Here is a 26,410-nt window from a genome sequence, read left to right on the forward strand (position 1 = left end):
AAAAAATTTTGAAAATTGATGATGATATTAATGATGCGAAAGAAGAGAAATGAGAAATAGAATAAAACATAGAAAAAAGAGAAAAAAATGCAGGATGTGTATATATATGTAGATCAGATCTTAGATATATTATTTCAATTCGATTAAATTTTGTTAAATAAAAAACTTAGATACGTAGTATTTATGGTTTTTCAATTAATACATATATTTGCTTCAACTCATAAAACAAAATGGACTACTTTTTGACAAACTAGCAAAATTTATATAAATTTTATTTTACACACAATTTGCGAAAACTAATTTAACCTAAATATCAAATATCTTATATATTTAATTTAAAAAATAATTTATAGTATTGTTTTTTATGTTAGTTTGTAATGGTAATATGTGATAATTTTAATTTGTTATAATGTTTAATTATAATGATAATTTGTAGTTTTAATTTATTATTATTTTAATATTTATAGTAGTTTTGTGATTTTTTATAGTTTTCACTTTTTAATTTCATTTGGATACTCATAATTCGTAATTACTGGTTCGGATCGAATTAAAAAAATGTTAAACTGAATCCAAGCTGATTCAACTACATTTCAATTAGTTTAGATAGTTTTTTTTTTTATTAAAATCTGAATCAACTCCACGAAAATAATAACAATAATAAGGATTTATTTATTTTGTGTTCTAAAGATACATTAAATAATATTTAAAAATTTGTTTAGTATTTTTTATATATAATTTATTTTTTATTTTTTATTTTATAATAGTCAGTATATAAAATTATGAGTTGCATACTTACATAGTATAATTTGTAAAAAAAATTTTAACTTAACTTCCATAATTTTACATATATAACATCTATAATTTTATACAAATAATATCTATAATTTCTCTATTTTCATAACATCCATATATTTTATATATATAATATTCATAATTAACATATTTTTACAATTAATATTATCTAATTTTAAAATATATATTTTTTAAATTATTTCACATGTGCATTAAAAGATTATAATTTAAAATTATTTTAATATTTTTTACTTAATATTCATATGTATGTTTATCTATTAATTTTAGTCTAATCAATTAATAATTATATTTAATAATTTATTTTATATTTTTCTATATTTTATTTTTATTTTATAATATATAATCCGTATATAAAATATAAGTTATATAGTAAAAATTATTATAATATTTATAATTTGACATCTATAATTTTATATACATAATATTTATAATTTTAAATATATAATATTCATAATTCATGAATTAAAATTAATTTATTATTATTTATTATTTATTATTTTATTTTGCAGATTATAAACTAATAATTTTTTATGTTTTTAATTTATAATAAATTAAGACTAATCGAATTTAAAATTTTGAATTTTTTATAAAGCATATTATGGTGATTTACAAATTTGTTGAGAATAATGATATAAAGATTTAAGATTTTCATTTAAAATAAAAATTGTATAATTATGAATATAATAAACTATAATAACGATATAGACATTTTTTATATTTGAGTTTTTACAAAATTTGAATTGATATTTGGTATAATTAAATAAAAAATATTTATAAAAAATTAATTATATCAATTAATTAAAAAAATAATTTATATTTTTTATAAATAAAAATATTATTAAATATATATATATATATATATATTTTTATCTATTGTTTGTAATTTTTGATTACGTAGGATTACCGATTACTAATTAGCAAATAAATATTTACGGCTAAAGTGGGATTGTTGGGTCGAGTCTCATAAATAGAAAGCTAGCGTGATGTTGACCCGGCAAAATAATTAAATAATAAAATAAAAAGAAGAAAGAAAAGCAAACGTGATAAGCTTTGTCCTTTTTAATTTCGTTACAGATAATGTTTTCCTCAGCTTCAAGCTCCTCTGCTGCTGAATTGTGTCAACAACAACAAACTATTCTCAACTTCCAAACTCAGCATGCATGGCACTTTTAACATTTCTCATGCTTTCACCTCCAAGGTAATAATATTTTCCGATTTCTTCAATTTTATTATTACATAATTAAATGCGTGTTCAAAGAACATTCACAACCGCTATTTTTTTATTTTTTATATAATTTTTAAAATTTGCAAATGAAAATGTGCATGAAAAGTAGGGCATACAAGACTTTATGCATTTAGTTGCTTCAAACCTTGAAAAAAAAATCCAGGTGCATGGAGAATGCAAATCTCAAATGTGCTGTACCTAAAGGCTTAGAAAATAATAGTCTCAGAGCAATAACAGAGAGAAGATTTTCCAGAAGGCTAGTTCTGCATTTTCTGGGTATTAACCATGTGATTTATAAAGCTTCTCTTGCTTTTGCTGCGCCAATTATGCCAGAAATGAAGGAACCTGAAGTTATAAGGTTTGTGTCTCTCTTCATATTGATTCTTAATTTCTTGTTTGTGTGAATTGACAAAAATTGTTAATGTATTGTGATATGTGATTTATTGTTCTTTATGTGAAGCATCTAGGACTTTGAAGCTGCCTAGTGGAGTCATAATTCAAGGTAAATCAAAGCATACACTATATAGATAATCCAATTGTGCAAATTTAATGGAAATTATTATTAGTGTAAATCTGTACCAAGATCTATACCACTATCTTAGTGGACATAAAAGGAGACACAAATATCTGCTATAGCATTGTCCTACATATGAAAGATATTGTTGATGAAGAAACACTTTGAGGTTTCACTGTAATGAGTTTGATTCAGATTGAAATGAACTTAGCTATCAATATAACTTTTTCTGCATAAACAGATTTTCTTATATGTTTCCAAAATAGATATAGTTGAAGGAGGAGGACCAGAGGCACATGATGGAGACTTGGTTGAATTCAATTATGTATGCAGGCGTTCGAATGGGTACTTCGTCTACAGGTAATTTCTTACCATGAAAAAATTTGTGTTAAAATGATTTCACAGAAAAGTTCGGCATTAGACTGATTGTTATGAGTTATATAACTTATGACCCCATATTTGTTTCACATCTTACAAGTAAAGTAACCCCCTAAAATAGTATTTAAAAGAATCTGTCATTGACAAAAAGAAACCTGAAAGAACAAAGGTCCCTCGAACCCCTCGAAAGCGAATGATCCAATCATGATTAAATTCAAGGCAGCTGTTAAGAAGTAAATGGTCATGATTTCGACCATTGTGTTCATAATCTTTGTTACAAGCCAACTAATATTAAGCCGCGTAATTAGTTGGTTAGCACATTAGAGTTTGTTAGGAGTATACGTAAGAATATTGAGTAATTGTATTGAGTATGGAAAAAGTAATGAATTGGTGAATTCCTTAGAATTCTTTGGAGATTGATAACTCGTCTCGAATAGAGTTGCAACAATCTTTGGGGCCACGAGGGCTTTCATTCTTTTGTGGTCCATTTTGCGACCGCCAAATCTTGTGTAACTTTTGGTGGTTTATGCCACATTTTACCATTTTCTTGTACTTAAGCCAGCATATATATCTGACCTATTACTCTCTTGCTGTATATGATGATTGATAATAGTACGGTGGACCAATTTAGTGGAGAAAGTAAACCTGTCACACTTCCTTTGGATGAGAACCAGGTTAGTTTCTTTCATTCAATAGTGAAGCCTAGTGAACTAATTCTTGAATGTGTTTAGTATTCATTTCACTTGCGGTTATAATTTTTTTTTCTATATTCGAGGTTAGGAGTTCTAGGCAGTGTTTGATTTGAGAGAAGGACAAATATATAATAAGGACAAATAAATATTCGAGGTGCATGAAACTTAAAACACATTTCTACTATTGATTAAAATCCTTTTAACATTTTGTTTTTTCTTTGTTGAAACAATCAATTCAATAGTGGAAATGTGAACACAACCTTGTCATATTTATTTCAAACCTGAGTGGATTCGAATCCTGGCTTTCAAATCATCAAATGCATGCTTTCGATTCTTTGTGTAAACAGATTAACTGAAATATATGATATTGCAAGTTGCATGTTTGAACAGATGATTGTGGGTTTAAAGGAGGTTCTTATTGGCATGAGATCTAATGGTATGTTTTAAGATCTTATCATTATTCATGAATGTTCTTACATGACATTTTTTTTCCGCATCTATAGCTTTTTTAACTATCTAAAAAGTACTTAGGGAAATTGTTGGTATCTTTGTTTGTGTAATTGGGTCATGGAAATTTTTTATTCATTTTTTTTAAATTTCATTTCTAGGGAAGAGAAGGGCATTAATACCACCTTCCATGGGATATGTGAATGAGAACTTGAAACCAATACCAGAAGAGGTTAGTTGCATACTACATAATATAGGAAAGTTTTCAAGTGTACCGTCGTATCGGTATTTCAGTGATTACGGTTAAAAATCAGTGAAACACCGGTACGACGGTACACTTGAAAATTTTCCAATAATATATACAACATAACATATCTTTATTTGAATATAGTGAATTTGTAAATATTGTTTTTTGGTAATTGCAGTTTGGCCCTCGACGCAGCCTTTTCTCTCATGCACAAGAGCCCTTGGTATTTGAAGTTCAGCTCTTGAAAATTTTGAGTCCACCATCATCAACATCTGCATTCAACTAAATGATTTCTTTTTCCTTCTCTTGTTTCAAACTGCTTTCATTGCTTTTACGATAAGCAATGGAGTCTTGATTCTTTAAAATGAAAACCTTGGTGGGAGAAGATTGAAAGTTTTATAAGGACATGGAAAGGAAGTTTTGTAGGGCAGTGTATGGATTGGATTATACAAAATCCAAACAAGATATCCATATTAAAAATAATTTTGTGGTTCAAGAACCAATTTAGAACTGGCTTGTATAAAGTAAACCAGTTTTTAATTATACAGAGTTTTTGTTATAAATTCAATTTTAAAATTTTTCCATTTATATATGAATTTAATTTTAATGCATTGTGAGTGTAAAGTAGTTTTATACATGCATCTAATTACATAATTCCACATCAACAAAAATAACTACATTTTATATTGACCGCCTGAATGATCATCTAAAAGAACAAATGTAATTACATGATTGTGTAAAATATTTTATACAATTAGTATGTCAAAATTAAACTTATATATATATGTCTTATTTGTGTGCACAAATAGTGTGACAAAATGCTATCTATCAAAATTCATGTTTATCTAGCAAATGTATGAAGTAAGACTTGTACATATTTCCATTTTCTGCTTGAAAATAGAAGTTAAGATGTTTGTCAAAGATAAAAAATTATTCCTAAGGCGGTTTAAAATCTTCAAAGCTTGAACGAAACAAAATGTGAATAAAAACTATGATATTGTTGGTGGGTTCTAATTAAGCGAGGCTCACAAGTTTAAAACAAAAAAGAAAAGAAAGAAGTGGCTAAAAAAGCCACGGGAGGGGAATAAATTTTGAGACTCATTTTACTTATTTTTGAAAGAGAGAGAGAGAGAAACGAAGCAGCGCTTCGACAGAGAGAAGAAGAAAATTTGAGAAAAAGGGACAAGCTATTTTTGAATCCACTATACATATCAAATAATATATAAAAGGGTAAAGTACTAAATTGGTCTTCTAAGTTTGGACGTAATTCTGTTTTAGTCCTTAAGTGTTCTATTTGAATCCAAAAAAATTTCATTTAGCATCAATTTAGTCCCACAGTGAGGTCAAAATTAAATAATTAACAAAATGTTCTACATAACAACAATTTAAAAACAAAATTCATAATCTGGAGAACAAGTACAAGCTCCAGAGGCACAAAATCAACTATTGATGCATTAATACATTTATTTATCATTTTCTTTAGTTTTATAGAAAATATTTTATTTATATTATAAAAAATGATAAATAAATGTATTGATGTATCAATAGTTGATTTTATGCCTCTAGTGCTGGTACTTGTTTTTCAAATTATCGATTTTGTTCTTGTACTATTGTTATGTAGGACATTTTGTTAATTATTTAATTTTGATCTCACTGTAGGACTAAATTGATGTTAAATGAAACTTTTTTGGATTCAAATAGAACACTTTAAACCTTAAGGAACAAAACAGAATTACGCCCAAATCTAGGGGACCAATTTAGTACTTTACCCTATATAAAATTATGCAAACTTTATGAGTAAGACACTATTTTTTAATTTGGATAAGAGATTACGAATACAAAGAAAAGTAAAGTACAGAATATAAAATTGAAAATTTTAAATTCTCCCAAGTCCTAACATAACACATAAGGGACCTTTCGAAATACTAGCTAAATTCTGCTTTGCCTTCGAGTCAAGTGTTTGTTTTAATTTGTAACTAAGGCGACGAATAATGTACTCAACAAAGTAAATTACTTATTTTTTACAATAACAAAATGAAAATGGAACATATATAGGTCTTTGGTGATATTTCTTTTTGTTCATTATACATAAACAAATAAATCTAAGTATCTCCATTCAATTCAATTCAAATAAATGATAAAACCCAGAATCATCATATCTCATAACATAAAAAAGAAATTAGTAATTTTGGCAAAAATTACACGGTGCACTTAAGAAAGTAGATTCATGGAGAACTCAGAGACGGAGAAAAATTCATTGGAAGAGTCCCAACAGTAGCAAAGACAGAACATAGCCACTTAAAGGATTGTTTGGATAAATTTTTAAGAAAAGATCTTTTGTTGAGTTATCTTTTTTTAAAAGATCCTATAAAAAAAAAAATTTTTGTTTGGGTATAATAATATAAAAATACTTTTTTGTTTATTTATTACATGAAAAACATCTTTTTTTTTAAAGAAAAAAGATCTTTTAAAAAAAATATAAATTACAGCTTCTCAAAAAAGATGTTTTTCTGATTTTTCTAGTATTTTTACTTTTAATATTAAAAATTTGCCAAACACACTAAAAAATAAAAAAAAATTCATTGAAAAAGATACTTTTTTATCAAAATAATAATGACCAAACAAATATAAAGTATGGCAAAAATATCTGTACACAAAAAGATAAATTCGATAGAAAATATATGTTAAAAAAGAAGAAAAGAAAGCATCAATAAAAAAGATGGAAGAAAAGAGTTATTTAGAATGTGGTGTATAACTCTAAGGTGATGGCTAAGGAGTTATTTTTTCTGTTAACTATTAAATATAAATTAAAAATTAATATTTTACAAAAATAAAATAATAAATTATATAAATTATATCTTTGTAACTATGTGAATTTGGGCTACATACATTATAGAAATGATATGTATTATGTATTATTTTCTTAGATACGGTTAAATGTAAAAAAAAAAATTTGAAACAAAATAAATAAAATCAATTTTAATAATTTGAATTAGATTTATTTTAAAATTATCTCAAATTATCTCCAACGATAGCTTTCCATTTTTTTCTTTTCCTTTGATTTTGCATTTTTTTATACTTTAAAATTACAATTTTTTTTTGCTTTTATTGATTTGGATTTAGAATCAAGCATTATTTAATTAAGTTAACAAGTATAACTCTAAATATAAATATTAAAATCTAAAACTTGATGATTTGAATGGCCTTCATTTTATTGAGTTTAAAAAATTTACAATTTTAAAATTATATTTAATTTAAATATGGTTTATCAATATAAAATAAGTTTCTATTTTTCTTAAAAAAGGATTTTTGTTTAGTTATTCATTTTTTCAATTTAATTTTTTTTAAAAAAATAAAGTGACAAATTTAAGTCATAATATTTTGAATATTAAATTTGAGATAATTTTAAAAGTCTATTTTATGTTGAAAAGTTATATTTAACTTAAATGTAATTTAAAATTCTATTTTTCTAAAAAAATATTAGATTTTTCTGTGCTAATATTTTTTATTAATATTATTTTTATATTATTAGAATTTATAGTTTAGAGTTTAAGTTTTAAAATTGAGTAATTAATAGTTAAAGTGTTAGTCACATTTACTAAAAACTAATAAAATTTATTGGTCACTTAGCACCAATCTTTTTTAAATCCAATTAAATAAATTTAATTCAAACCATCAAAATTATTTTGCGAATAAATTAATTTTATTTATTTTGTTTCAATTTTCTTTCTACATTTAACCCTTCTAAAAAAATATTACATAATTACATATCATTTTTATAATGTAATTCAAATTTACGTAATTAAGAATGCATAATTTATATAATTTATTATTTTATTTTTGTAAAATATTAATTTTTAATTTATATTTAATAGTTAACCAAAAAAATTACTCTTTAGTCTATCACTTTAGAGTTATACACCATATTTTAAAAATTCTTAAATTTACATATATTACAGCTTCTTAATATGCCACCTATTAATAATATTGTTCCGGGGCTTACCTAGAACCGGACGGTGGTTGGACTTGTTTGAGGCCCAAGCGCTGGAGGAGTGTGGTCTCCGACTTGGTTTACATCTGGGAGCCGCCTCTGAGTTGTGTGTTCCAAGAGATGGGGGTGGTACCTGCAAAGACACTCCGATGCCTAAGTCAGCATGGGGTTAAGCAGGTTTAGAATGTATTGGAACTTAGAGATACCTGAGGGGTGTCAGTGTATTTATAGGGTGAGCCAATAACCACCGTTGGAGTAGTGCCGTATTTTTAGGGCGTTAACCGTCCTATTATCTTAGGGAGGTTAAGATATAGCCTGATGAAGTGGTTAGAGAGATTTTAGGGGCAGTTATTCATTTGAATGAATGCTTATCTGCCAGCTACTCTCCGTTCCGACCTCTTTAGGGCGAGTCGTAGTCAACACCGACTTCTTAGTACGAAGGTCGGTGCTCAGCAAGGCTCAATCCTCTGGACTAGGCCTTTCGCTTGGACCTGGGCTTTTATTATTGGGCCAGGGTATGAACAGTGCCCCTACTTGAGCCCAAGATCTCTTTAAGACTTGGGTTCGAGTATTTTACTCGGGTTCGTAGCCGACTTTCTTGGAGGAGACGCGGGTTTTTAAACTGACGTGATTTTCGCGACTTTTTGTTTCTGACAGTTACGTCTATTCAAGCGTCGTGTCCGCTAGGGATGCACTTAGGGATTGATGGCTTTGGTAACGGTGCACTCTTATTAATGACTGCCCCGTTTTTACCATTATGCCCTTAGAGTATTTATAAATACTTTTCCCTCTCTTTCATTATCTTCTTTCTGCGATTTTTCTAAAAAAATTTTCCTCGTTCGTTCTTCATTTGCTCGTGCTGCATTCTTGTGCTTCGGAGACTTCTGCTTCTTCCAACCTTCATTTTCAAAGAGCGGTTAGTTTCTTTTCCTCTTTCATATTTTTCGTATGCCTTTATTTTGTAGATAAGTAGGTTTGCAGGCTTTTGCTTGGTTCCTTTTTCTCCCCTCTAGAGACCTTTGTTTTTGATTTTTTCTTTTCTTTTTCCCTTTGTAGGTTTTCTCGTCTTCTTTAGGAAAAGAAAATGGCCTCCGTAGATTGGGTTGATGTTACTGTCCTAGGGGAGGAGCCGTTGGTTGATGTTGAATTTATTACTCATCTTCGTACCCACCACCGACTCTGTACCTCGGATGAGGACGAGCCTAAGTATGAATTGCTTATCCCAATCTCAGAGGACCGAGTTTGCCATGGGAGGGCCAACGAAACGGCCCCTCATTTCTTCTTTATGTATGAGTGCATGATCAGCCGTCTGGGCGTTTTTCTACCTTTTTCGGATTTTGAGATGTCTGTTTTGCAGCATTGTCGGGTTGCCCCTACCCAGCTTCATCCCAACTCTTGGGGTTTTTTGAAAATTTATCAATTTATTAGCCATGCTTTGGAGTTCCCGACTTCTCTGAAAATCTTTTTTCATCTTTTCCATATGACCAAGCCCTTCAGTGGGCTAAACAATAAACAACAATGGGTTTCCTTCCGAGCCATACAAGGTCGGAGAATCTTCACTCTTTTTGACGAATCCTTCCACGACTTTAAAAATTACTTTTTCAAAGTGCAAGCTGTAGAGGGTCACCACCCCTTTTTCCTGGATGATAATTCCTCTCCTCGCTTTCCTTTATACTGGCTGGAGGCCTCTCCTTGTGAGAAATATGGTCTGCATGACCTGGATGAAGTAGAGGCTGCCATTGTAGGGTTCCTCCGAGAAGTGTGGGGGAAGGCCCCATACTTGGATACTAAAAAGTTTCTCCAAGGGTCTCCGACCTTTATCCAAGCACAGCTAGGTAGCTTTCTCTTGTTTGTTAGATTCTCGACTTATTAACTGATCATTCCGACTTGTTTGATTCCTTAGCTATTGTTTTCTTTTTCAGAAATGGCAAAGACGAATGCTCAGGAATCTTACTAGAGAGTCCAGGAGGCCAAAGCCAAGTCTCGCGCCCGGACTGGTGGTGCTAGGGTTATCTCTCCTCCTCCTCCTCCTCGGAACGTTGGGGCTCTTTCCAAACCCATTGTGATTTCTTCTTCAGCTCCCTCTCAGCCGCCCCCGTCGTCCGACCTTCTCCTGATCCAAAGAAGCGCAATACCTTAGAGTCTGGCTCTTCTGGTGAGGTTAAGGCGGATGCTCTTGCGTTCGTCCGAAAGAATATCTATCCCCATGCTCGTATAAGCATGGATGATATGTCCGTTCGGAGCCACCTTACCACTATGATTGAGGAGAGTCTCAAGGCGGCGGGGGTCTGTGGCAAACTCTTGGATATTTTTGAGAAGGCTCCTCTCAGCTCTTTAGGGATGACCTCGAGGGTCGAGGAGCTGGAAGGAAGGCTTCGTTCATACCAAGAGCATGAGGGAGAGTTGAAGAAGGAAATCGCCAAGCTGAAGGAGGAGAAAGATACCATCCGGGAGAAAGGGAAGGTTTTGCAGGCCCAATGCAACATGGAGATGGATTTGAGGAAAACAGCGCAGGCCAGCTATCAAAGTTTATTCAATGATCTTGTGTCTGTGAAGAATGATCTACTGAATTCTCGGAAGGCATATGATGAGTTGGAGGACTCTATTGCTGATGGCGCCGAGGAGTCTTGGAGGATCTTCCTGGAGCAAGTCAGAGTTATTGCTCCCGACTTGGATCTTTCTCCTTTACATCCTGACAAAGTTGTTATTGATGGAGCCATAGTTGATCCTCCTGTCCCTGTGATCGTTTCTGAATCAAAGTTAAAGACTCGAGGGCAGAGGATCATTGAGTCTCCTCCTCATGGAAAGGATGCTCCGAGTTCTTCAGTAGTTCCTCCTATTTCCTCTTCATCTCCCATGGATGCCTATGGTGGCGCTCCTCCTGACTCCGATGGTGGTGGTGATCCGTCTACTCTTCTTCCTAAAAAATAATTTTGTGGCTATTTGGGGGTCTGGCCTGTGGGCCCCCTGTTTTTAAACTCTTTATTTATTTTTGGTTGGTGGTGTTGGTTGAACAATTTCCTTTGGCCTTCCCAGGCCGTAAACAAAATAAAAAATACCCTTTTGATAAGGATTTTTAAGTTAACAAAATGAATACCCTTTTTTGGATAAGGGTTTAGATTACCTTGTGCGTGTATGCTTTTTGATTTTTTCGAAGTCCCCTTGATTTTTTCCTGAAAACCTTTCCCTTTGGCTTATTTGTTTTTCTGAGCCTTTTGTTTAAGGACTTTTAGGACAGTCTTTAAACTTTTCCCTAGGTTTTTCAATCTCTTTTTATTATCCCTTATACTCAACTTTGCTTTAGTGAGTTTTTATGACTTAGGTTATTTTTGCGATGCGTTTTTCTCCTACTCGGTCCTTCACTCCGATTTGCAGGTCGAAGTATTTCCGAGCTTTTTTTCTCGGGCTCTCATTTCGACTTATGAGTCGGATTGTTCCCGAGTTTTTTTTTTTACGATCAACTCATATAACCTCTTTACACCGACTTGTACCTCGTCGTTTTATCCTGACGACTATTTAGATCGGTTCATGGGATTTTCATGTTTTGTCGAGCTTAAGTCGGCGCGTTTTGTAGAAAGACTTAAAAAATAAAAGGGAGTTTATAAGAGATAAATGGAAAAAGATCTTTTATTGATTGGGGAGGTACCTTCTTGCTACTAAGGGTTTTTAATAGCCTATTTTCCCTTAGCCTCTACTATGATGCCTCGTTAAAAACCCTTCTCCAGAAAAAACCCTTTGATTTTGGGAAAAAACCATGAAGATGGGAAAAGAGTACATCAGGGAGTAGAGTTCGCTTTTAACTGTAGTACCTTTTCAGATTACAAGCATGCCACGACCTTGGGAACTCAGTGCCGTTCAGGTCGGTTACTTTATAATAACCTTTTCCTAAAACTTTATTGACTTTGTATGGTCCCTTCCAATTAGCAGCAAGTTTTCCTTCTCCTGATTTGTTGACTCCAATGTCGTTTCTGATTAGTACCAAGTCATCCGGGGCAAATGTTCTTCGAATGACTTTTTTGTTGTATCTTGTAGTCATCCTCTGCTTCAATGCTGCTTCTCTTATCTGGGCATCTTCTCGGACTTCGGGGAGCAAGTCGAGCTCCTCTTTGTGCCCCTGTATGTTTCCTATCTCGTCGTGGAGAATTACCCTTGGGCTTTGCTCATTGATTTTTATTGGTATCATTGCTTCTACGCCATAGACTAGTCGAAAATGCGTCTCTCCAGTGGCGGATTGGGGCGTAGTCCTGTAAGCCCATAGTACTTGGGGGAGCTCTTCAGCCCAAGCTCCTTTTGCTTCTTGTAATCTTTTCTTTAGCCCTGCCAGTATGACCTTGTTGGCTGCCTCGGCTTGCCCATTGGCTTGTGGGTGCTCCACCAAGGTGAACTGATGTTTGATTTTCATACTGGCTACTAAGCTTCTGAAGGTAGTATCGGTGAATTGGGTTCCGTTATCTGTAGTGATGGAATAAGGTATCCCATATCTTGTGATGATATTTTTGTAGAGAGGAACCTCCGACTTCTTTGAGCGGTGATGGTGGCCAGTGGTTCTGCTTCTATCCACTTTGTGAAGTAATCTATTCCCACGATCAGGTATTTGACTTGTCCTGGCGCTTGGGGAAAAGGACCTAACAAGTCCATTTCTCACTTTGCAAAGGGCCATGGAGAAGTGATACTGATGAGCTCTTCTGGTGGAGCTACGTGGAAATTTGCATGCATTTGACATGGTTGACACTTTTTCACAAATTCTGAGGCATCTTTCTGCAAGGTCGGCCAGTAGAATCCAGCTCGGATTACTTTCCTGGCTAGTGACCTTGCTCTGAGATGGTTTTCGTAGATCACACTGTGTACTTCCTCCAATACCTCGGCAGTTCTCGAGGTCGGTACACACTTTAACAATGGTGTCGATATCCCCCTTCTGTAGAGGGTATTTCTCACCAAGGTGTAGTGTTGTGCTTCCCTTCGGATATTTTTGGCTTCTTTCTCCTCTTTAGGGAGGATGTCGAATTTCATGTATTCGACTAAGGGGTTCATCCATCCGAGGTTTAAACCGACTACCTCAAGTACTTCTTGTTTGTCTTCTGTTTTTACTACTGAGGGTTCCTGGAGGGTTTCTTGGATCAGGTTTCTGTTGTTCCCTCCTGGTTTGGTACTTGCTAACTTGGACAGGGCGTCTGCTCTGCTGTTTAGATCCTGAGTTATGTGTTTAACCTCGGTTTCTGCAAAGCGCCCAAGGTGCTCCAGAGTTTTCTCCAAGTACCTCTTCATATTTGGGTCCTTTGCCTGATACTCTCCGCTTATTTGGGAGGTCACCACTTGTGAGTCACTGTATATCATCACCTTTGTAGCACCGACTTCTTCTGCCATCTTCAATCCAGCAATCAAGGCTTCATATTCTGCCTGATTATTTGAAGCTGGGAATTCAAATTTTAGGGAAACCTCTATCTGGGTTCATCTTTCATCTACCAATATTATGCCTGCACCGCTTCCTATTTTGTTGGAGGATTCATCTACATAGAGTTCCCATGTAGTTGGTTTTTCCTCCTGATCCCTTGCGTATTCTGCAACGAAGTCGACGAGGCATTGGGCTTTAATAGCCGTCCGAGTTTCATATCTTAAGTCGAACTCGGAGAGCTCTATTGCCCATTTAACCATTCTCCCTGCAACATCCGTCTTTTGGAGGATTTGCTTCATGGGTTGGTTTGTACGGACTCTTATTGTGTGAGCTTGAAAGTAAGGTCGTAGCCTTCGTGAGGCTATTACTAAGGAGTAAGCAAACTTCTCTAGTTTGTGGTACCTTAGCTCAGGGCCTTGTAGAACTTTACTGATGAAATAGACTGGATGTTGTCCGACCTCATCTTCTCTTATCAGGGCTGATGAGTCAGCCTTGTCTGCTACGGATAAGTACAGGATGAGGTCTGGCCGGCGAAATTGTGAACTATACTTTTTCACAACTCTCATAATCCCTGGTAATGGCTCCAAAAACTTGGTGCGCTCAATACCATGGCATTACACAACTTCGCACAACTAACCAGCAAGTGCACTGGGTCGTCCAAGTAATAAAACCTTACGTGAGTAAGGGTCGATCCCACGGAGATTGTTAGTATTGAAGCAAGCTATGGTCATCTTGTAAATCTTAGTCAGGCAAACTCAAATGTATATGATGATGATGAACGAAAATAACATAAAAGATAAAGATAGTGATACTTATGTATATCATTGGTGTAAGAGCTTCAGACAAGTGTATGAAGATGCCTTCCCTTCTGTCTCTCTGCTTTCCTACAGCCTTCATCCAATCCTTTCTTACTCCTTTCCATGGCAAGCTCGTGTAGGGTCTCACTGTTGTCAGCAGCTACCTCCCATCCTCTCAGTGAAAGCGATTGCATATGTCCTGTCACGGCATAGCGGAATTCATCTGTCGGTTCTCAATCAGGCGCGGAATAGAATCCAGTGATTCTTTTGCGTTATCACTAACGCCCCCGCCCTCAGGGTTTGAAGCACGTCACAGTCATTCAGTCATTGAATCCTACTCAGAACACCACAGACAAGGTTAGACCTTCCGGATTCTCTTGAATGCTGCCATCAGGTCCTGCCTATACCACGAAGACTCCGAAGAATCCAAGAGATATTCACTAAGCCTCGAATGCTTGTAGAACAAGAATGGTTGTCAGTCACCTTGTTCATAGGTGAAGAACAAGTGATATCTTGGTAAAAGAATAAGCGGAATTGAATGGAAGAACAATAGTAATTGCATTAATACTCGAGGTACAGCAGAGCTCCACACCCTTAATCTATGGTGTGTAGAAACTCCACCGTTGAAAATACATAAGAACAGGGTCTAGGCATGGCCGAATGGCCAGCCTCCCAAAGATCTAAGATAGCATAAAAGTCTTGATAGCTACCAAAGTCTCGATAAAAAGCTCCTTAATACAATAGTAAAAGGTCCTACTTATAGAAAACTAGTACATAGATGAGTAAATGACATAAAAATCCACTTCCGGGCCCACTTGGTGTGTGCTTGGGCTGAGCAATCAAGGAAATTCGTGTAGAGACCTTTTCTGGAGTTAAACGCCAGCTCCCATGCCAGTTTGGGCGTTTAACTCCAACTTTTATTCCTGTTCCGGCGTTTAACGCTGGAATTCCTGAGGCCGGATTGCTTTGCGGGTTTGGGCCATCAAATCTTGGACAAAGTATGGACTATTATATATTGCTGGAAAGCCCTGGATGTCTACTTTCCAACGCCGTTGAGAGCGCGCCAATTGGGCTTCTGTAGCTCCAGAAAATCCACTTCGAGTGCAGGGAGGTCAGAATCCAACAGCATCTGCAGTCCTTTTTGGTCTCTGAATCAGATTTTTGCTCAGGTCCCTCAATTTCAGCCAGAAAATACCTGAAATCACAGAAAAACACACAAACTCATAGTAAAGTCCAGAAAAGTGAATTTTAAATAAAAACTAATAAAAATGTACTAAAATCTAACTAAAAGATATCAAAAACATACTAAAAACAATGCCAAAAAGTATACAAATTATCCGCTCATCACAACACCAAACTTAAATTGTTGCTTGTCCTCAAGCAACTGAAAATCAAATAAGATCAAAAGAAGAGAATATGCAATGAATTCCAAAAACATCTGTGAAGATCAGTATTAACTAGATGAGCGGGGCTTTTAACCTTCTGTCTCTGAACAGTTTTGGCATCTCAATCTATCCCTTGAAATTCAGAATGGTTGGCTTCTTTAGGAACTCAGAGTCCAGATAGTGTTAATGATTCTCCTAGTAAAGTATGATGATTCTTGAACATAGCTATTTATTGAGTCTTGGCTGTGGCCCAAAGCACTCTGTCTTCCAGTATTACCACCGGATACATACATGCCACAGACACATAATTGGGTGAACCTTTTCAGATTGTGACTCAGCTTTGCTAAAGTCCCCAATTAGAGGTGTCCAGGGTTCTTAAGCACACTCTTATTTGCCTTGGATCACAACTTTATTTCTTTTCTTTTTCTTTTTTTTTTTTCGATTTTTTTTTTTTTTTTTTTTTTTGAATAGCTTTTTCTTGCTTCAAGAATCTTTTTATTGATTTTTCAGATCCTCAGTAACATGTCTCCTTTTTCATCATTCTTTCAAGAGCCAACATTCATGAACCACAAATTCAAGATATATGCACTGTTTACACATACATTCAGAGAACAAAATATTGCCACCACATCAAAATAATTAACTATTATAAAATTCAAAATTCATGCAATTCTTCCTTTTTCAATTAAGCACATTTTTATTCAAGAAAGGTGATGGATTCATAGGACATTCATAACTTTAAGGCATAGACACTAAGACACTAATGATCATAAGACACAAACATGGATAACATAAAGCATAAAATTCGAAAATCAAAGGAATAAAGAACAAGGAAATCAAGGAATGGGTCCACCTTAGTGATGGCGGCTCTTCCTTGCTTTTGAAGGTCCTATGGAGTGCTTGAGCTCCTCAATGTCTCTTCCTTGTCTTTGTTGCTCCTCCCTCATGATTCTTTGATCTTCTCTAATTTCATGGAGGAGAATGGAGTGTTCTTGATGCTCCACCCTTAGTGTCCCATGTTGGAACTTAATTCTCCTAGGGAGGTGTTTAGTTGCTCCCAATAGTTTTGTGGAGGAAAGTTCATCCCTTGAGGAATCTCAGGGATTTCTTGATGAGAGGGGTCTCTTGTGTATTCCATCCTTTCTTGGTGATGGGCTTGTCCTCATCAATGGGGATATCTCCTTCTATGTCAACTCCAACTGAATAACAGAGGTGACAAATGAGGTGAGGAAAGGCTAATCTTGCCAAAGTGGAGGTCTTGTCCGCCACTTTATAGAGTTCTTGGGCTATAACCTCATGAACTTCTATTTCTTCTCCAATCATGATGCTATGGATCATGATGGCCCGGTCTATGGTAACTTCGGACCGGTTGCTAGTGGGAATGATTGAGCGTTGTATGAACTCTAACCATCCTCTAGCCACGGGTTTGAGGTCATGCCTTCTCAATTGAACCGGCTTTCCTCTTGAGTCTTGCCTCCATTGTGCGCCCTCTTCACATGACTGTGAGGACTTGGTCCAACCTTTGATCAAAGTTGACCCTTCTAGTGAAAGGATGCTCATCTCCTTGCATCATAGGCAAGTTGAACGCCACCCTCACACTCTCCGGACTAAAATCCAAGTATTTCCCCCGAACCATAGTAAGATAATTCTTTGGATTCGGGTTCACACTTTGGTCATGGTTCTTTGTGATCCATGCATTGGCATAGAACTCTTGAACCATCAAGATTCCGACTTGTTGAATGGGGTTGGTAAGTACTTCCCAACCTCTTCTTCGGATCTCATGGCGGATCTCCGGATATTCACCCTTTTTGAGTGAAAAGGGGACCTCGGGGATCACCTTCTTCAAGGCCACAACTTCATAGAAGTGGTCTTGATGCACCTTTGAGAGGAATCTATCCATCTCCCATGACTCGGAGGTGGAAGCTTTTGCTTTCCCTTTCCTCTTTTTAGAGGTTTCTCCGGCCTTTGGTGCCATAATGGTTATGAAAAGCAACGCTTTTACCACACCAACTTAAAATGTTTGCTCGTCCTCGAGCAAAAGAAGAAAGAAGAGAGTAGAAGAAGAAGAAATGAAGAAGAGGGGAGATGGTGGTGTATACGGCCAAAGAGGGAGAGAAAGGTGGTTTTAGGTTGTGTGAAAATGAAGAGTGGAGAAGGGTATTTATAGGAGAGAGGGGGGTAAAAGGTTCGGCCATTTGAGGGTGGGTTTGGGAGGGAAAGTGGTTTGAATTTGAAGGGTGAGGTTGGTGGGGTTTTATGAAGGATGGATGTGAGTGGTGAAGAGAAAGATGGGATTTGATAGGTGAGGGGTTTTGGGGAAAAAAGTGTTGAGGTGATTGGTGAATGGGGGAAGAAGAGAGAGAGTGATGGTAGGGTCCTGTGGGGTCCACAGATCCTGTAGTGTCAAGGAAAAGTCATCCCTGCACCAAAAGTTGCTCAAAATCACGTTTTGAGCCATTTCTGGCGTTAAACGCCGGGCTAGTGCCCATTCCTGGCGTTTAACGCCAGGTTGTTGCCCTTTACTGGCGTTTAACGCCAGTCTGGTGCCCTTTTCTGGCGTTAAACGCCCAGAAAGGTGCCAGACTGGGCGTTAAACGCCCAACTGCTAGGCTTACTGGCGTTTAAACGCCAGCAGCTTCTTCCTCCAGGGTGTGCTTTTCTTCCTGTTTTTCATTCTGTTTTGCTTTTTCAATGGATTTTGTGACTTCTTATGATCATCAACCTACAAAAAAGATAAAATAACAAAAGAAAATAGTTAACTATAAAACATTGGGTTGCCTCCAACAAGCGCTTCTTTAGTGTCATTAGCTTGACAGAGGACTCCCATGGAGCCTCAGAAACTCAGAACCGTGTTGAAACCTCCCAACACCAAACTTAGAGTTTGAATGTGGGGTTTCAACACCAAACTTAGAGTTTGGTTGTGGCCTCCCAACACCAAACTTAGAGTTTGACTGTGGGGGCTCTGTTGGCTCTGTTTTGAGAGAAGCTCTTCATGCTTCTTCTCCATGATGATAGAGGGATATCCTTGGGCCTTAAACACCATGGATTCTTCATTCACTTGAATGATCAACTCTCCTCTATCAACATCAATCACAGCCTTTGCTGTGGCTAGGAATGGTCTGCCAAGGATGATGGATTCATCCATGCACTTCCCAGTCTCTAGGACTATGAAATCAGTAGGAATGTAATGGTCTTCAATCTTCACCAAAACATTCTCTATAAGTCCATGAGCTTGTTTTCTTGAATTGTCTGCCATCTCTAATGAGATTCTTGCAGCTTGCACCTCAAGGATCCCTAATTTCTCCTTTACAGAGAGGGGCATGAGGTTTACACTTGCCCCTAAGTCACACAAGGCCTTCTTGAAGGTCATGGTGCCTATGGTACAAGGTATAGAAAACTTCCCAGGATCCTGCCTCTTTTGAGGCAGTTTCTGCCTAGACAAGTCATCCAGTTCTTTGGTGAGCAAGGGAGGTTCATCCTCCCAAGTCTCATTTCCAAATAACTTGTCATTTAGTTTCATGATTGCTCCAAGGTATTTAGCAACTTGCTCTTCAGTAACATACTATCCTCTCAGAGGAAGAATACTCATCAGAGCTCATGAATGGCAGAAGTAAGTCCAATGGAATCTCTATGGTCTCATTTTGAGCCTCAGATTCCCATGGTTCCTCATTGGGGAACTCACTGGAGGCCAGTGCACGCCCATTGAGGTCTTCCTCAGTGGCGTTCACTGCCTCTCCTTCCTCCCAGAATTCGGCCATGTCTATGGCTTTGCACTCTCCTTTTGGATTTTCTTCTGTATTACTTGGGAGAGTGCTAGGAGGGAGTTAGGGAGTTCAGTAACTTTCTTGCTCAGCTGACCCACTTGTCCTTCCAAATTTCTGATGGAGGACCTTGTTTCATTCATGAAACTTTGAGTGGTCTTTATTAGATCAGAGACCATTGTTGCCAAGTCAGAAGTATTCTGCTTAGAACTCTCTGTCTGTTGCTGAGAAGATGATGGAAAAGGCTTGCCATTGCTAAACCTGTTTCTTCCACCATTATTGTTATTGAAACCTTGTTGAGGTCTCTCTTGATTCTTCCATGAGAGATTTGGGTGATTTCTCCATGAAGAATTATAGGTGTTTCCATAGGGTTCTCCTAGGTAATTCACCTCTTCCATGGAAGGGTTCTCAGGATCATAAGCTTCTTCCTTAGATGAAGCATCCTCAGTACTGTTTGGTGCATTTTGCATTCCAGACAGACTTTGAGAAATCAAATTGACTTGTTGAGTCAATATCTTATTCTGAGCCAGTATGGCATTCAGAGCATCAATCTCAAGAACTCCTTTCTTCTGATTAGTCCCATTGTTCACAGGATTCCTTTCAGAAGTGTACATGAATTGGTTATTTGCAACCATTTCAATCAGCTCTTGAGCTTCCGCAGGCGTCTTCTTCAGATGAAGAGATCCTCCTGCAGAGCTATCCAAGGACATCTTAGATAGTTCAGAGAGACCATCATAGAAAATACCTATGATGCTCCATTCAGAAAGCATGTCAGAAGGACATTTTCTGATCAATTGTTTGTATCTTTCCCAAGCTTCATAGAGGGATTCTCCATCCTTTTGTCTAAAGGTTTGGACTTCCACTCTAAGCTTACTCCATCTTTGTGGTGGAAAGAATTTTGCCAAGAAGGCATTGACTAGCTTTTCCCATGAGTCCAGGCTTTCTTTAGGTTGAGAGTCCAACCATATTCTAGCTCTGTCTCTTACAGCAAAAGGGAATAGCATCAGTCTATAGACCTCAGGGTTAACCCCATTAGTCTTGACTGTGTCACAGATTTGCAAGAATTCAGCTAAAAACTGATGAGGATCTTCCATTGGAAGTCCATGGAACTTGCAATTCTGTTGCATTAGAGAAACTAATTGAGGCTTAAGCTCAAAGTTGTTTGCTCCAATGGCAGGGATAGAGATGCTTCTCCCATAAAAATCAGGAGTAGGTGCAGTAAAGTCACCCAGCACCTTCCTTGCATTGTTTGCATTGTTGTTGTTTTCTGCTGCCATGTTTTCTTCCTTGAAGAATTCGGTCAGGTCCTCTAAAGAGAGTTGTGCTTTGGCTTCTCTTAGCTTTCTCTTCAAAGTCCTTTCAGGTTCAGGATCAGCTTCAACAAGAATGCCTTTGTCCTTGCTCCTGCTCATATGAAAGAGAAGGGAACAAGAAAATGTGGAATCCTCTATGTCACAGTATAGAGATTCCTTTAAGTGTCAGAGGAAAAGAGAAATAGAAAGAAGAAGGAGAAGATAAATTCGAACTTTAGTTAGATAAGGTTCGAATTGTGCATTGAGAAGGTGGCACTCCATAATTAGAAGGATGTGAGAAGGAGGGAAGAAGATTTTCGAAAATTAATTAAAATACTTTGAAAACATTTTTGAAAAACATCAATTGATTTTCGAAATCAAAGTGGAAAGGAAACCAAGTGATTTTTGAAAAAGATTTTGAAATTAGAAATTAAAAAGATTTGATTGAAAACTGTTTTGAAAAAGATGTGGTTAAAAAGATTTAATAAAAAATGTGATTGAGAAGATATGATTTGAAAACATTTTTAAAAGATATGATTGAAAACCATTTGAAAAGATATGATTTTAAAAATGAATGACTTGCCTAACAAGAAAGATATGATTTGAAACATTCAAACCTTTCTCAACAGAAAAGGTAACAATCTTGTGATGTTCAATCAAATCATTAATTGTTAGTAAGTATCTTTTAAAAAGGAAAGAAATTGATTTTGAAAACATTTGATTGAAAAGATTTGATTTGAAAAAGATTTGTTTTTGAAAAACTAAAAAAAATTTGATTTTGAAAACAAATCTTCCCCTGCACCATCCTGGCGTTAAACGCCCAGAATGGTATACATTCTGGCGTTTAACGCCCAAAATGCACCCTTTTTGGGCGTTAAACGCCCAACCAGGTACCCTGGCTGGCGTTTAAACGCCAGTCTGCCTTCTTCACTGGGCATTTTTGAATGCTCAGCTTTTCTGTATAATTCCTCTGCAGCATGTTTTGAATCTTCAATTCTTTGTATCATTGACTTGAAAGGACACAAATTAAAAATATTTTTGGATTTTTGATAATCAAAATGCAAAAGGATCAATTAACAATGCATGCAGACACCAAACTTAGCAGTTTGTACTACTGACACTAACAACATGAAAATGCATATGAGACACACAAATACTTCAAGTCAATAGAATTCAAAGATCAAAACAAAGAATATATGCATGATTCGAAAAATATACAAAAACATGCATTTGACACTAAACTTAAGATGAGACTCTAGACTCAAACAAGAAATATTTTGGGATTTTATGGTTTTGCAAATTTTTTTTGTATTTTTCGAAAATTAAGTGAAAAAAAGTATCAAAATTCTTAATGAGATTCCAGGAATCAGTGCAATGCTAGTCTAAGGCTCCGGTCCAGGAATTAGACATGGCTTCACAGCCAGCCAAGCTTTCAAAGAAAGCTTCGGTCCAAAACACTAGACATGACCAAGGTCAGCCACCTTAGCAAATCACTGCTCCAACAGCAAGATTGATACGAAATCAACAAGCTCTTGTGGTGATAAGTTGAAACCTCGTCCAATCAGATTAGACATGGCTTCTCAGCCAGCCAGATTTCAACAAATCATCATGAAACTCTAGAATTCACCTTCAAGAATTCGAAAAAAATACCTAATCTAAGCAACAAGATGAACCGTCAGTGTCCAGCCTAAACAATCCCGGGCAATAACACCAAAAATTTGATGTTGTTGCCGGATCTTGGCTCTGATGTTACCAAAAGCTTGCTCAAACATGAACAATCCCCGGCAACGGCGCCAAAAACTTGGCCGGCGAATGTGAACTATACTTTTCACAACTCTCATAATCCCTGGTAATGGCTCCAAAAACTTGGTGCGCTCAATACCATGGCATTACACAACTTCGCACAACTAACCAGCAAGTGCACTGGTCGTCCAAGTAATAAACCTTACGTGAGTAAGGGTCGATCCCACGGAGATTGTTAGTATTGAAGCAAGCTATGGTCATCTTGTAAATCTAGTCAGGCAAACTCAATGTATATGAGATGAACGAAAATAACATAAAGATAAAGATAGTGATACTTATGTATATCATTGGTGTAAGAGCTTCAGACAAGTGTATGAAGATGCCTTCCCTTCTGTCTCTCTGCTTTCCTACAGCCTTCATCCAATCCTTTCTTACTCCTTTCCATGGCAAGCTCGTGTAGGGTCTCACTGTTGTCAGCAGCTACCTCCCATCCTCTCAGTGAAAGCGATTGCATATGTCCTGTCACGGCATAGCGGAATTCATCTGTCGGTTCTCAATCAGCGCGGAATAGAATCCAGTGATTCTTTTGCGTTATCACTAACGCCCCCGCCCTCAGGGTTTGAAGCACGTCACAGTCATTCAGTCATTGAATCCTACTCAGAACACCACAGACAGGTTAGACCTTCCGGATTCTCTGAATGCTGCCATCAGTCCTGCCTATACCACGAAGACTCCGAAGAATCCAAGATATTCACTAAGCCTCGAATGCTTGTAGAACAAGAATGGTTGTCAGTCACCTTGTTCATAGTGAAGAACAATATGGTGGTAAAAGAATAAGCGAATATAGTAATTGCATTAATACTCGAGGTACAGCAGAGCTCCACACCCTTAATCTATGGTGTAGAAACTCCACCGTTGAAAATACATAAGAACAGGGTCTAGGCATGGCCGAATGGCCAGCCTCCCAAAGATCTAAGATGCATAAAAGTCTTGATAGCTACCAAAGTCTCGATAAAAAGCTCCTTAATACAATAGTAAAAGGTCCTACTTATAGAAAATAGTACATGATGAGTAAATGACATAAAAATCCACTTCCGCCCCCACTTGGTGTGTGCTTGGGCTGAGCAATCAGGAAATTCGTGTAGAGACCTTTTCTGGAGTTAAACGCCAGCTCCCATGCCAGTTTGGGCGTTTAACTCCAACTTTTATTCCTGTTCCGGCGTTTAACGCTGGAATTCCTGAGGCCGGATTGCTTTGCGGGTTTGGGCCATCAAATCTTGGACAAAGTATGGACTATTATATTGCTGGAAAGCCCTGGATGTCTACTTCCAACGCCGTTGAGAGCGCGCCAATTGGGCTTCTGTAGCTCCAGAAAATCCACTTCGAGTGCAGGGAGTCAGAATCCACAGCATCTGCAGTCCAGAAAAACACACAAAACTCATAGTAAAAGTCCAGAAAAGTGAATTTTAAATAAAAACTAATAAAAATGTACTAAAATCTAACTAAAAGATATCAAAAACATACTAAAAACAATGCCAAAAAGTATACAAATTATCCGCTCATCAAGGTCTTTTCCAGATACTGGTCGGGTCAGAATAGGAGGTTGGCTTAAAAACTTTTTGAACTCCTGGAACGCCTCCTCGCATTCAAGAGTCCATTCGAACTGGCATCCTTTTCTTAATAAGGAGAATAGTGGAAGGGATTTTAGTGCCGATCCTGCCAAAAATCTGGAGAGAGCTGCAAGTCGGCCATTCAACTGCTGGACTTCTCTTAAACAAGTCGGACTTTTCATTTCTAGGATGGCTCTACACTTATCGGGATTGGCTTCGATCCCTCTTTGTGTTAGCATAAATCCTAGAAATTTTCCTGCCTCCACCGCGAAGGCGCACTTTGCGGGATTTAGTTTCATCCCGTGCAGCCTTATGGTGTCAAAGACTTGCGAGAGATCTGACAAGAGGTCGACTTCCTTCTTGGTCTTTACTAGCATATCGTCGACGTATACTTCCATTAGACTCCCCAGGTGGGGGGAAAATACTTTATTCATCAACCTTTGATATGTGGCTCCTGCATTCTTCAATCCGAATGGCATGACCAGGTAGCAGAAATTAGCTCTGGGTGTGTGATGAGCGGATAATTTGTATGCTTTTTGGCATTGTTTTTAGTATGTTTTTAGTATCTTTTAGTTAGTTTTTAGTATATTTTTATTAGTTTTTAATTAAAATTCACTTTTCTGGACTTTACTATGAGTTTGTGTGTTTTTCTGTGATTTCAGGTATTTTCTGACTGAAATTGAGGGTCCTGAGCAAAAATCTGATCCAGAGACTGAAAAGGACTGCAGATGCTGTTGGATTCTGACCTCCCTGCACTCGAAGTGGATTTTCTGGAGCTACAGAAGCCCAATTGGCGCGCTCTCAACGGCATTGGAAAGTAGACATCCTGGGCTTTCCAGCAATATATAATAGTCCATACTTTGCCCAAGATTTGATGGCCCAAACCGGCGCTCAAAGTCACCTACAGAAATTCCAGCGTTAAACGCCGGAACTGGAATAAAATTTGGAGTTAAACGCCCAAACTGGCATGAAAGCTGGCGTTTAACTCCAGAAAAGGTCTCTACACGAAATTCCTTCATTGCTCAACCCAAGCAACACACCAAGTGGCCCGGAAGTGGATTTTTCTGTCATTACTCATTCTGTAAACCTTAGGACACTAGTTTACTATTTATAGGATCTTTTGACATTGTATCCGTACCCTTATGACCTCATAACATTTTGTACACGTTTCTTTCCACAGTATGAGCCTCTAAACCCCATGGTTGGGGGTGAGGAGCTCTGCTGTGTCTTGATGGATTAATGCAATTACTACTGTTTCTTATTCAATCATGCTTGCTTCCATTCTAAGATAACACTTGTTCTTAATCCGGATGAATGTGATGATCCGTGACAATCATCATCATTCTCAACTATGAACACGTGCCTGACAACCACCTCTGTTCTATCTTAGATTGAGTAGTTATCTCTTGGGTTCTTTAATCGGAATCTTCGTGGTATAGGCAGAACCTGATGGCGGCATTCAAGAGAATCCGGAAGGTCTAAACCTTGTCTGTGGTATTCTGAGTAGGATTCAATGATTGAATGACTGTGATGTGCTTCAAACCTGTAACCTAAACCGGTGATTGGCAGCACTGTGACAGAGTGCGTGCATTAGCTTCACTGCGCGGATGGGAGGTAGCTGCTGACAACAGTGAAACCCTGCATGAGCTTGCCATGGAAGGAGACTTGCGTGTTTGATGAAGAAGACAGTAGGAAAGCAGAGATTCAGAAGATGGAGCATCTCCAAAACCCCAACCTATTCTCCATTACTGCAAAACAAGTAACCATTTCACGTTCTTTTGCTTTTCACAATCAATCCTGATAATTTCTGATATCCTGACTAAGATTTACAAGATAACCATAGCTTGCTTCAAGCGACAATCTCCGTGGGATCGACCCTTGCTCACGCAAGGTATTACTTGGACGACCCAGTGCATTGCTGGTTAGTTGTGCGGGATTGCAAAAGTGTTATTGCAATTTCGTGCACCAAGTTTTTGGCGCCGTTGCCGGGGATTGTTCGAGTTTGGACAATGACGGCTATCTTGTTGCTTAGATTAGGACTGTTTGTTTTGTTGGTTTAGAGTCTTTAGTTGAGTCTAGTTTATATTCTAAGTTTGGTGTCAATTGCATGCTTTTATTTTTCT

General features: G+C 36.7%; 1 protein-coding gene and 1 non-coding gene across 3 annotated transcripts; both read left to right on the plus strand.

Annotated features, from left to right (window-relative positions):
- The first annotated feature begins 1,859 nt into the window (after positions 1-1,859).
- LOC130940975 (peptidyl-prolyl cis-trans isomerase FKBP16-1, chloroplastic) lies at positions 1,860-4,861 on the plus strand. Of its 2 annotated transcripts, none has more exons than XM_057869307.1 (8): positions 1,860-2,011; positions 2,202-2,396; positions 2,506-2,540; positions 2,819-2,912; positions 3,544-3,604; positions 4,013-4,058; positions 4,231-4,301; positions 4,495-4,861. In XM_057869307.1, the coding sequence occupies exons 1-8, from the start codon at positions 1,974-1,976 to the stop codon at positions 4,600-4,602; spliced, it is 648 nt and encodes a 215-aa protein (XP_057725290.1). In that variant the 5' UTR covers positions 1,860-1,973; the 3' UTR covers positions 4,603-4,861. The 2 variants fall into 2 exon arrangements, with proteins under 2 accessions (XP_057725290.1, XP_057725282.1); XM_057869299.1 differs by having other exon boundaries at positions 1,880-2,011; positions 2,173-2,396.
- Positions 4,862-20,406: 15,545 nt separating this feature from the next.
- LOC130955835 (small nucleolar RNA R71) lies at positions 20,407-20,514 on the plus strand. The gene has a single exon (XR_009076916.1). It is a non-coding gene; the product is annotated as a small nucleolar RNA R71 (small nucleolar RNA).
- The last annotated feature ends 5,896 nt before the right edge of the window (positions 20,515-26,410 follow it).

The sequence above is a fragment of the Arachis stenosperma genome, chromosome 1 (genome assembly GCF_014773155.1).
Source record: "Arachis stenosperma cultivar V10309 chromosome 1, arast.V10309.gnm1.PFL2, whole genome shotgun sequence".
Taxonomy (NCBI): Eukaryota; Viridiplantae; Streptophyta; class Magnoliopsida; order Fabales; family Fabaceae; genus Arachis; species Arachis stenosperma.